The following is a 13,344-nucleotide window of genomic DNA, read 5'->3' on the forward strand; positions in this document are numbered from 1 at the left end:
TATCATGCAAAGTTCTTTCTGCCTATATGAATCTAGATAATAATTTTTGATAATATATACTACTGTCTAAGTGCTAGGCTACCCTCAAACACAAGCTAACTTCATCCTCCTCCAAATACAAAAGATGAAATAATACAACATATTGTGTTTTTGCTCAAAAATACTGAAAAATAACAAAAATATTTTAAGGAAATACAATACAAAATTACATTCTCTTTCTTTATTACAGATTAAGGCATCTTAGATTCAAATGATACATGAGATGAACTGGAAAAGGTACATGAGTCGTCTGTGAAGAACATGGAAACAATTTTCTTGTCTCATTCAAATGACAAAGAATATCTTAGCTTGATGATTATGGAAGAGATTGCTTCAAAGCATTTATCTGACAGTACTGTATTAGCAGTATTGCAAAATTTAGGTAAAATTGTGATAATGAAGTAGACCTGACAGTATCCATCTCTCTCTGCTCCAATACTGCACGCATGAGATGGTCATAAATTTTAAAATAAAATCCAGCCATTTAAAACAAAGAGAAAGAAGATACCAAGGTAATTTCAATAATATTTTCTGGCAGTTTTATAGTACTTCCTTAAAACAGATACTCAGCAATTTTTTAATACTAAGATTGCTGTTCCTCCTACACAAGAGAGAGAAAAAAAAAAAAAAAAAACAACTCTAAATTACAAAAATTATAAAAAGTGATATGTGGACAAGTGACTAAATCTCAAGTGTCTAATGCATGAAAGTGCTTTAGTTCAGAATTACATGAGCTAGAACATTAGAACAGTTTGACTTTTCTAAATAAGGTAAAATGTAGGCATTCTAAATGCCACAATTTCAGGTGGCCAATTTTTATTTCTCTCTAATTGCATCTCAGTGGGGACTTCTGTCCAGATGTACTTTTGTTATCAGAATGAGTCAAGTGCTGAATAGTCAAGTATAGGAAGTTTAAATCTGTTATGGCAAAAATGCTCAGTTAGAAGCAGCAAAATTAGTACTCTTGAGAAAACCTGATTGTAATACATCTGAAAATGACCCCTTGGCAATAATACAAAGCTTGCGCAAAGCCAGTTATCTTTACACAATCTTAAAACACAAAGATCAAGAAGTTACAGTGTGCATATTAACATAGATTTACATGGAAAAAAATGCTGAAGAGCAGATGTATATAAATGATATTCATCTGGTTTTATCTACATCTGGATTTATTCTGGGAAAACTTCTCTGGCATAGATATCCCAAGTGTTCAGTGTTTGGATATTCCAGCATCCCATGAAGGGCTACTTCAGAATAATCTTTACACAATGATATGTTTGTTCAACCTGGAATACTACCACATGGAGATAAACACTTATTGTCAAATTTGTACAGACAAGGCAAAGTAGCCTGATCCTGCCACCCTGAAACAAAGGGAGTGCACTCTTTTACAATATAGAAGCTGCATTTAACTATAAGGTGCATATAATTCTGCCTGAATATGTATTCTGGGTCACATTTCAGGTACAAGCTTCTAAAATATGACTGGTCCAACTTACATTTCTGCTTTAGTTCATTTATTTTTATTTTTATTTTTTTTAAAGAAAAAAAGAAATGGCTAAAGCATGCATTATGATGTTTATTATTTTTCCCTAGAATGTCTACTGAATGCAACAATAGAGTTAACCATATTGCATACTGTTTCTTGTATTTTTTCAAAATGAAGGCTTCAATAAAATATTTCCTAATATACAATTTATCACAAATCCCATTACAATATACTACAGAATTAACACTCATGAGTTGGGCTGATTTTCATAGGGGAAAACATGGGACTTAAATCTTGATGATAAATGGGTAAATCTCTCCTTGAATCCTCATCTGGATAACTTCCTACTAGCTTTCATGACAATGAAGAAAAAGTGTGGAAATAAGTTGGTATCTATTAGGTTCATCAATTTGACTTTGCATGCTTCTTTTAACTAACTGTTTCATTGTTCTTATCCTGTATAAGACCAGCTTTCTATCTGAATGAAACAGAAGCACATTAGGTAGCCAACTAAATCATTACAGAAGTCATCCTCTTTAGAACCTGTTAATACATCAGTAGCACATTGTTAGCACTTAAAAACATAGGTCCTAATTTAGATCCTTGCTCTGTAGCACTGAATTTCAGTATCTACTAAAATAACTATCACTACCATACCTCAACATTGAGTTTAAAGTATTTCAGTGACAATAAAGTACAGTAGTTGAGTTCATAATGCTAAACAGTTTCCAAAGATGGGGGGTGAGAAGGGGGTGTTGCTCAGGGAACCTCTTCTGAAGGACTACTTTTAGTTTTGTCTCAGTTGCAGTCCAAGTATTGATGGATAACATGCATACTTGCACTAGTATTCAATTTTTATGAAGCTTTAGGCCAGCCTGTAAATTATTTTGCACCTTTATTTTCAAAATGTGAAGGTTCTACTTTTCAATTAGCTCATGATATTAGCACAACGAGCTCCAGGTGATAACCTGGGAACCCATCAATGTCGTAAGTCATTTTAGGTTAGCAAACCAGTGAGGCTTCAGTTTCACAGAATCTGAAATTGTAAACCAGTGCACTTCTGCTACAAACAAACACCACTTGAAAGATGAAGATAATATAACTGGTCAAGAAACAGCAGCCATGATGGAAAGAACTTTTAAAGCGTATAGTGCAGATGCTGGGTTGGACCACAGTAACTTGCCTATTACTCAGAATCAATTTACTGTCAGCAGGAACTAAGACAATGAACAAAATAGAAACAATGAAATTTTTTAAACAAATATGAGGCACAGGAAAACTTTATTTTTTTTTGACAGAAATCTACTGTCAAAAATACACAGTCCAAAAGTACTAAAGACATAAGCAAAATTATAGATATTACACCAAGGCAAGAAGGTAAGAACAAAAAGTTATTATTACTTCCTTTAGTATGGGTGTTCTAACCCAGCAAAGATGGATGACCTCCTAACCTATTAGAGAACATTTAAAAAAAAATATATATATATATATGCCAAAACCTAAGTGATCTTCCCAAAGCCTCAGCCATTGTTATAAAAATGAGAATGTGATTTGCTTTCTTCTTCATTGATCGTGGCACTCTAAGTTAAATCAACAGTGTCCTCAGCTACCCCATTTCTCTGGTACTTTCTAGCTTGGTGTAAAACTTTGGTACTGCAGTTAACACATGGCTTCAGTCTACATTAAGCATACCTTGTCATTTAGCACTGCATGTCTACAACATTTTCCTCTGTAGTTTCTCATAGAGTCAAATCACATTAACTAATGTATTCACCTGAGCTAATATATTTTTAGGCCTAACGCTGGATTTTATGACCTGTTTCACCCACTGGCACAGGATACAAGCAGTAGCATTATCCCATCATCTTGATATGGCAGAAAGTGGGCTGACCTCAAAAACTGGGTAAGGGCTGTGTGTAAGAGAGAGCAATAACTGAGTACTGAAAAATGGCACATGCTAGAAGAGTATTATTATTCAATGTACACTCCCAAAACATGGGTAACTTAGTCCTAAGAATATCAGTTACATAATGTTACTATTAGTATTATCATATTTCCAAATTATATTGTAAATAGAGAATTTATCTGAATTGGGCAATTCCTACTTCATTAATATTTTAATCAGAGTCAATCTCAGAATGGTAATTTCAATCTTTTAACTGTTCCTAGAAACATTTGCTATAACTAAATCAATAGACATACATAAATATATAACTATAAAATACATTAGTGTAGTATTATACCTCATGAGATCCTAAGTGCCTCCAGTATTCAGATGATTCCCATATGTTCCATGTTTACTAGGCACCCAAGTTAAGATCGTGGGATTTGATTTATACATGTATTTATTACTTGTCACTGCAAATGAAGTCAGAGGAATCTGTGCTTTGAACATGGCTCCACAACATCTTGCCACATAATAAAAAGTTACTCAAAATATTTGTGAAACACTAAATGATAATTACCACATAATGATCAAATGCAGAAAAAAATCATGAGAAAATTATCTCTCCTAACGGCTAACCACAGGGCTGAAGGTGATAAACTGATACATTATCAAAAAGAAAACTGAATGCTGAATACAGTCACTCATCAAGTGACTGCAATCCATTCCTTAAGCTCCACTAAGTAAAACAGAGATCTTACTGAAGTATTACTGAAAACTGAATAATTGAAAATGGTGTTAATTAAGAAGAAATGCTGATAATTAGTTCTATGTGTTATTACTAAATAGTTTTTGTGTATATTATATATATATATATGTTAGAATAATTCTCAGAGCATTAGAATTCATGACCATTTCCTGCATTTATGAATTTCCCTATTAAGCATTCATTTAAACCGTTCATTTTGTAATGGGAAGGACCTACAGATTCTACAGAAGAAATTTCCAAATTCTTTTCACTTCAATGGTAATACTACCAGAGATGAGGATCTTAAGTTTAACTTCTGATTTTCCTTGCTCCTGAGCAAATGATACAACACAAGGGGGGGTTAATATAATGCAAAATCCCTCTTCTCCAAATCTAAAACCTAAACAGACAACAACCAAGTTTAAAGCAATTCAGTGGCAAGGACAGTAAGAAGATGCCAAAACAAAGAAACCAGAGTACCTGAAGCATTCTTGCTGAGCAAACTTGGCTGACTGCCATGAGAAATGCCAGCAAAGCAAGCCCTTTCCAAAAACTTTACAGTTACTTTTGGCTTTTAAAACACTCAGCCTTCAAGTTAAATTCTATACTTCTCTGATAGATTTTGATTTGACTAAAGCAACTTTATACATGAAAAATATAGCAATCTCATGTAAATACCTTGCTTAAAGGACCACATGTCCTAACCATACATCTGATTATTGCAAATATAGACAAGTAAACAGAGGTTGTGGACCTTCAGACACTGTTACTCAAGGACTAACATGCCTTTCAGATTTTGCCATAGGTGATAGGAAAAGCAAGAGCAAACTTTCAATAAAACAAAAACTCATTTACTGCAAAGGATGCTTTATTGCAGGCATGTTGTGTTTAAATGGCCAGATGGCATCAGTGGCAAAAATGTCATTTCTTATGTCTACTTGCTTAGAAACTCTGTCCCATATAAAACCTGGCCATAACTGCTCATCATTTGGGACTTTCACACAGGTTTTTTTGTAATTCACTTCAGGTAAAAGCAAATACAAAATGAAGAATCGGGGGTTTTACAGACTGATTATAGGAGAGGATCTCTGCAGCTTTCTGTTTTTGTGCCTCCCATGGACTCTGTTGAAAGTTTTACTCCTAATTCTCTAAAGAACTACTGGCTCTGACTCTGAGGTATGATAAATCTGTTTGGTCTATGAGTCATTATGGAAGTACACTAGTCTGAGGCAATGCAGATCAGAAAGCTGAGGATAAATAACGCAAGGAAACACAGATAATAGGTTTCCTGAGCCAACGCAAAATTAAGCAGTACCATTAGGAAACTTTGTGAAACTTCTTCAGAGAAGACGTTGTTTAGGCATGAAACACACAGTACTAGTGTAAAAAAATCTAGGAACTACATTGGAGAACCATAGAGCCTTGCAGAAATAACTGACTGTTACATTTTCCAGAATGGATTGGCTGGAAAATTACTTGTAGTGATGAGGAAAAAAGAGCACCTGTTCACCTTTATATTATATTTACCATTTTTCTTATTTTTGGTGAGAAATACATAAATATTGTGGAAGAACATAAGATCCTGCTGGCCAACAGTAACGAAGCATTACAAACTGCAATGAAATGCCAGTGAAGATAAGAAAGTGGGCAAGTGGGATCACATTTGGAAAAATTAAAGGAAGATACCAGCTCACGCTTTCTTTTCATAACAACAGGAAGACCAATGTTAAGAATTGGCCCAGAAGGCCAATTTAAGTGTAAACACCTAACCTGAGTTCATTATTATTAGTGAGGATAACATCCCAATTTGATATGAACTACTTCAGGTGCAGGTTGATGCAGTACCAACCAATGACCACCTTCTTCCCTTTTACAGAGGGGGCTTTCCACTTCATTTCATAGTCTACTGGCTTGTTTTTCTTTTATTTTGTCCAGTCTCATTGTTCAGGGCAACAGTAAGCAACATGTAGCTTGATGTCATCATCCTAGTGCTTTCTGACATTAAATTTAACCCATGTTCACTTTCTGGTACTTCCAAAGTAAAATGTGAGCTTGCTGTAGAATTTGAACCTTTCATATATCAGCTCTTACATAAGAGAATAATTTCAGAGGAAAGCTTTTAGAAGTTCTTGTATTCTGCAACCTGAAGCAACCGTGAGCTGGAAGAATATGCTGGGCTGTGTAGATTGAGGAAGCAGCATGTCATCCTTGTGGCATCCTTACTTCCTTTATCATCCAGTTATCTGTAAGTGCTTTGGGTTACAACTGACCACTGGTTGTGCTGTATATTAGAAACCTAACATCTTCTGGCTAAGTGCACTTCTGACTAAGTGCATTCCTGAGTTAGTCTTCCAGCCAATAATCGCCACTGGTAACCATTAAAATTCTACTTCAGAGCTAAGTTGGTACATTAGCCTGAGATTAGCCCATGTGATATTATTTTGAGGAACATATAGTGAAGCAACAGTGTGAACCCCTGGAATTGCCCACACAAAACTTCACTTACTCAAATGAATATTGAAACTCAAAGATGGGCAATTTTGCCTTTTTCTGAGCAGTTGCATTTCAGAGTTCTCTCACTCAGAAGTTTGAACCAAACTCCAAATGCATTTACAGTTGTCTTTACAAACTACTGTCATGAAATCTCTGAGTAAAATCTGTGAGTAAAAGAGAATGTATTGACAGAAAGGTATATTAGATGGAGCTAGCTAAAGACTTCTTCTTCCTGACAATATTGGCTCTTCATGGCCATCACCACCAGTTCAGTCTGAACCACAGTATTCATTAATAGCAACAGATTCAGTTGCGGGGGGGGGGGGGGGGGGGGGGGGGCGGGAAGTGCAACTTTCAAAAAAGATCTTTCCGAGAATATGTGGCCACTAAGGAGACCATATTGTTTCTATAAGAAAAGAGTGTGGGCAAGCAGAAAGATCTCCCTAAGCATGTGCACAGCTTTCTAAGGTGAAATGTAGCTCTTATATAAGAGTGAGAATTTAATAGCTAACTGTTCCTGCAAGTGTACCTTTAAAAAGTAAATACTTCAATTAGCCATAATCCAAGGCTTACTCCCTTTCACTCTCTAGCATGATTTTTATCTAGGTTTTTAGCAAGCTGGTAGAAAATGTACCCTTTCTGAAACTGAATGAAAGATATTATGAAGCAGAAGCCAGGATGCAGCAGAATGAAAAGACGTACCAGTCAGCATCCTGGTGACCTACTTTTATTGTAGCAATTCCATTTTTGAAGATATGTCGCTTTTTTTTTCTTTTTTTTTTTTTTAGAAAAGCTGCACAATGAGGTGTCAGCAAACGTGCTGCTTATCATTAAAGATTGTCATTCAATGACTCCAAATGTTTGTCTGTATGATTGACAATGTTAGTCACCAAGCTCCCACAGTAAAGTGCAGTATCACTTTCCTAAAGGAATAAATACTGTTATGTTTCTACAACAGAAATATGTGGCACTGGGCAAGTTGCCCATCTACAGTAAAGATGTCTTTTTATGTATTATAAAGTTGTAGTAAGTGGAGAGATGCATGTTTTCAGGAGGTCAATGAGACAGTTGCTTGGGACTTTTTCTGTTTGTTACAGGCACATTTCAACAACTTATTCAGTGTACCTCCAAAGAAAAAGGTCTACCTGATTCTTCATCTGACTTAAAAAACATTTAATTCTTCATAGCCACTGATCTTTATGGCACAAGTCAAACAAGCAGAGTATCATTACCCTTCCTTATAAATTCTCATGGACAAATTCCATGTCTTCAACTGTCTGTTCACACACACAAAAGTACCACAGAAGTAAATCTGTATTTCCTTTATTTTACTTAGCAAAAAATCCTGTTTACATTTGAAACAACTTGGTAATGGGTTTAATAACATGACCCAGAAGTTATTTACAAAACAAACTGAGAACAACTTTAGATGAAATCAAAATAGACTATATACTTTCTGGAGCATCATGAAACTAGAACCTAAGCTGAAAGCACTGGTGAACTGAGTGTTACTAAATCTCTTTTGGTGGCTTTTTTGAGGATTGAGGATTAATAAATTAAATGCCCTCAAAACTGAAAATATTTTCTGTTTCATTTACTGACAAGGGGTCAGTATAATTTTGTCAGTGATGAGGGCTACAAAACTAACCTTCATCAACTAGCAAGCAAAACCATAAAATAACTTTGAATAAGTTGCATAGCAGTGTATTATTGGGCATGTATTTTTACACTTAAGCCTGATGTTAACTATTTAGATAAATAAAGTTTAGAAAGCACAATGAAAAATGAACAATACTTACAACCATACCGTTTAGGGACACCCAGCAATCTGGTGGGAAATCCTGGAGCAATGGTACTAAAAACTGAAGACAACCATCCCAGTGGCAAAGCAGTAACATCATACCAATCAGATTAAAGATTCTCACCACAGCACTGGCCAGATCATATGTCATATGGAAAATCTGTAGACAAAAATTAGAGATGATTGTTGTGATGCAAATCAGAAATGCAAATTATTCACTTCTTATCAACACAAAGAAGCATCATCCTGAACTTCTAAGGAGGTAGAGAACTTTCAGTAAGGCCCACTAATTTGGGGACATGAATTTTAGGCACAGAGTTGTACTGACACATGTGACACTTGGCTGCATGCCATGGTTACATAATCTGGTAAAAAGTGCTTAATTTGGATTAGTAGTCACCAACTAAAGTACTTTCTTAAAGCCCGTAACTTCCTTCAGTTGAGCAAATGTCACACACACACATATAAATAAATAAATAAATAAATGACGGGAAGCTTGGTAAAGGTAGTGAAACCATTGCATGTCTGCTAATAGCGTGTCTAAATATTCACAAAGTTGTGGGAAATATCAATTCAATGACTCATTCAGAATAGCTTCACTTCTGCATTTCTTGTTTTCTTAAAACCAACACAATCTGAGAGAAGAAGCAATATAAATAATTTTACATCTGTTTGGACTTCTGCACTGTAAATACCAGTTTGCCATGCAAAATGACATAGAAGTATCTCATTGCTTCTAATCACAGGTAATTTTCCTAAAATACAGAGAATCCTGAAACACCTGTAGTAGCTAAGGTTAGATCAAACTAATATTTGGATTTTTCCATTCGTGAAAAAAAAATATGCATCTGCATGGTCTCTTACAGTAAAACCTAATATATGTATATAGACTTTCAAAAACAACACAGACATTTTCAAGTTTGTCACGGGCATGTTTGTTGTACAGGACTGGCTGGCATGAACAGCAACAATCTGTTGCCAAATAGAATGGAGAAAAAACATTGTATTTAGCACTTTTCTTCTGCATTGCTTTTGAAGCACTTCCAAATTAGAAATATAGGCATATTCTTTACTTATTCCAGAAGTCAGTTAACTTAGAGTAAATACGATTTATTTCAATAAACTTAAAATGTCACCATTCAGGTGTTCAGTTTAGAAGACGAAGAATGTTCTGTTGGTATTTCATGGAATTTTAAGCAGAAATGATCATTTAACTGTATAGACAAATGAAATCAGAGCCTGTAGTGCTAAAAACATCAGATTGCTAGAGGCAGACAGCCTGAACCATTGTATGTGTGAAGAAAAGGCAGCAAAACAACCCAAAGGATGAAGACCAATTGGTATTCCCCAGGTATGTGAAGAGACATCACCAGCAACACTGATGGACTGCAAAAATTATTAGACGTTATTATTGGATCAAATAATAAAACTGCAGATCAGCAGCAACACTGGCTGTTCCAGTTAGGCTTCCTGTCTGTTTTCACAATGTAAACTATCCTCTTCTTCCACCATCTCAGTCTCTCATCTCACTGATGACACAGCAATGCACCCCCAGGCACTGCAGCTTGAGATCAGCTTGTATAATCATGACCCTCCTCTCTGCCTTTACAAACCACGCATCGTCAAAACTGAAACTCCAAAAGAATTCATGTATGCAAGAGGGAATTATTGTATCCTTCTGTATAGCTAAAATGAAAGCAGCAATTAAGTACCCACACTGCACATAAATGCAAGTACAAATACAGAGAGCACGTTAAGGTCATTTTCTGTTAGTGGGAGTTTGTCTTTTTTTGAAAATGATTGCACATTTTTGCATCCCCAAATGCAAAACCTACATAGCAGAAACATAGATCAGGCATTAAATTTGTGTGCAAAACATTGTGTCAAGCTAGGGCATTTTAAGAGAACATATTTCAAAGCCCAGCTTGATACACTTTGGAAACACATGCTTCTAGCATTATTTAAAATACTATGTCTTATCCAAACACCATCTAGTTCCTGTCATAACTGAGAAGATTAAACTGATATTTAGGAGAATATGTAAACAGGAATAAACAGAAAAGTGTTGCCATTACAAATTTGTATTGTTTAGAAAAGTATTTATGTTACAGCTGTTTTAATAGCTACACTTTCAATAGCAAGATACCAATCAAGAGAGTACGTGGTGGGACTGAAGTAATTTTATTCAGAAGAACTGAAACAAATAACAAGGAGTACTGCTGATTTGGAATACTAACTAACTCTGAGTTTCTTTCAGGTTACACTATACTCACATGGTTATTTTATTAAATGTTCAAAGAGCAGATAAAGTCCTGATCACGTGAAAAGTCACAGAGGTTTTGTCAGGCAAAGCAGGATTTCCCCTGCTTTTTTCTGAATATTTTTCTGCAAAACTCTAGAAGACCAGACAGAAATAATACATATTTTCCACAGAGAGCATAACTTCACCAGGAATTTTCTGTTGCTCCGGAAAAGCAAGTTATACTACCTGTACATTATGGCTGGGTGAAAATCAAAGGCCATCTCAGTTTCCCCCCATAGCATTTTCATACTGCCTCAAGCTTCCCACTTAACTGTACTGAAAGAGGATATGAGTGCTTTATAAAAATGGGTCACAACCAGAGCTAAGCTGAGCACAAACATCTTCATTTCTATGTTTAGCTAGAGGACTTTTCTGAAAACATGCACCTAAGTGTTTGTGATAAGCAGGGAAAGATCTGGTTCTGTGAAACTGCCCAAAGTCCATGAAATGGCACTTGCACAGACTTAAAGACTCCTGCATCCTTCTCCTACCTTTGTAACCACTTGTAACTTGCCTACGCTTAGGCAAGATGACAGATTGCACAAGTATCCTGTGATCATAGCTGCATAAAAATGATCGCTCTGTGTCTTGTATGAAGCCCAGTTTTTGGCATCAATTCAGATTGCAGAGATGGTATGATCTGTGAAGTGCCTGTCTTGATATAGAATTTTCATGATTTTAAGGCATTTTTTGCTGGTACATTTTTATTTCAAATTTTAGAACCTTCACACCATTTAATTGGGTAATGTGTACTGAAAAAATAATATGCAGGTGAATGGATTTGTATATGTATTTATTCCAGAATTTCAGGGATGTTGCCTATCTCTTATGGATATATTACTTCCTGCCTACCCTGTGAAACTGTGTGATGACTCAGTAAAGTTTCCCAAATGAGCCATTAGAATGAGGATACAGAAAGAAACAAAGACTAAAGGATGACAAAGGAAGACTAAAATTCAAACTAAGTAGCTGGAGCGCTGAGTTCAATCTAAAGTGCCTTGATGAATCATTGAGGTCTTCTGATGGGTTTGGGTTTTGCAAGGACTATGCTACCTTGCAGTCTATGATTGACTAACTCATTTTTCCTTCAAAGTAAGCAGCATCTGCCTCTTTGTTATTAGAATGCCTTTGCAGTAATGATCACACAGTGTAAGAACAAGAACTTCTTGAAAATTATATGAGAAACCACATCTAGTAAGGGAAATGTTTGTAACAGGCAGCATCTGACACCAACATCTTCCAACACTTCTGACAACTTTTCACTCAAGTAATATCTCCTCTGCAGCTTAGCATGAGGATCAGTAAGTATTATTAAAAGTGCAGGAACATGTTATGGATATTATCTGGATTGCTTAATGTGGTAACATGATATTAGCATTTCCATCATGCCAACAATTAATTGTGGCATTTTATTGCTCTTCTTTTGCTTATATAGCCCAATAGTTATTGCTTATATAGTCTAATAGTTAGGTAGCCCATTCTAATAACTGTGATAATTCTGTATTACAAAGAAAAAAAAAAAATCCTAAGAAAAACCTTGTGTGTGTTGAAATAACCTTTCAATAGCTCTGCATATTCTAATCAAGCTTCAGTAAATAAAACCTGTTTTCTTTTTTGGAAAGAAAATTACCATGGAAATATGTGTTTGGTTAAAAAAATAAATTAATTAAAAAAAAAAAAAATTAAATACCTAAAGCCTACACTGTAAGTAAACAGTAACATTTGTTCATGGTAATGTATTGACATCTCTACATTTGAAGGGGGAGGGCTCTTTGTTAAAACTAGTAATTAAACTAACCTTTGGACTGAAGTGATACTTAATGTTTTATATTTTTCCACGAGGAACTGATCATGATACATGGAAACAACAAGTAGTAAGTCATATTTTTAACACAATTTCTTTTTGTAATCAAAAAGTACAGTGCCTACATTAATGATTTAATCCTTCCTAAAAGTCTTAGGAGATGTGGAAAATGTGTTGTTTTTTTTTTTTTTTTTTTTTTTTAAGAAAGGAACTGGAGCACAGAAAGGTAACACCACTTATTTGCCCATCTGCAGATCGTCCAGCAGGGCAGAAGAAGTGAAGACCTCAGATGGATTCAGCTTGGTTTCACAGTACAGGTGTGCTATACATCTCAGTCATATCTGACTGTCTGAATGGATGCCTTACTAAGACAATGTTCATAACAAATGTATTCAAACACTTGTAAGCGTTTAAAAGTTAGGCTTTTAAACACACTACTCAAGTGTCTAAATATTAGTAGCCTGGTTATCACCAAACATTCACCATCCATAAACGAGCAGGATTTGCAGCTATAAAACACATTTGAAAATCTGGTCACTTTGTTTAGACTCCTAAGTATGTACCTGAATATTCGGCATAACCACCAAGAGGTGCAAACTTTGGATAAAAGATTTCCAAAAAATGACTTGAGAGACATGAGATTACTGCAAAGGAGAAACAAAAAAATCCTTTGAGGACTAACCTTTTCTATATTATTATTCCACATAATAGGAAATCAGGAAATACTTTATAGATAACACTTTTTGTTTACTACTCAGTTTAATTTCAGTTTCAGATTATACT

The 13,344-nt window shown here is 35.2% G+C and overlaps 1 protein-coding gene across 1 annotated transcript in view; it reads right to left on the reverse strand.

The window, feature by feature from the left end:
* HCN1 (hyperpolarization activated cyclic nucleotide gated potassium channel 1) overlaps positions 1–13,344 on the reverse strand; it is a 213,425-nt gene that overhangs the window by 95,347 nt on the left and 104,734 nt on the right. The window contains exon 3 of the mRNA XM_066988158.1: positions 8,454–8,615. Coding sequence (XP_066844259.1) covers positions 8,454–8,615 — 162 coding nt within the window. The remainder of the gene's footprint in view (positions 1–8,453; positions 8,616–13,344) is intronic.

This window comes from Anser cygnoides, chromosome Z (assembly GCF_040182565.1).
Source record: "Anser cygnoides isolate HZ-2024a breed goose chromosome Z, Taihu_goose_T2T_genome, whole genome shotgun sequence".
Lineage (NCBI taxonomy): Eukaryota > Metazoa > Chordata > Aves > Anseriformes > Anatidae > Anser > Anser cygnoides.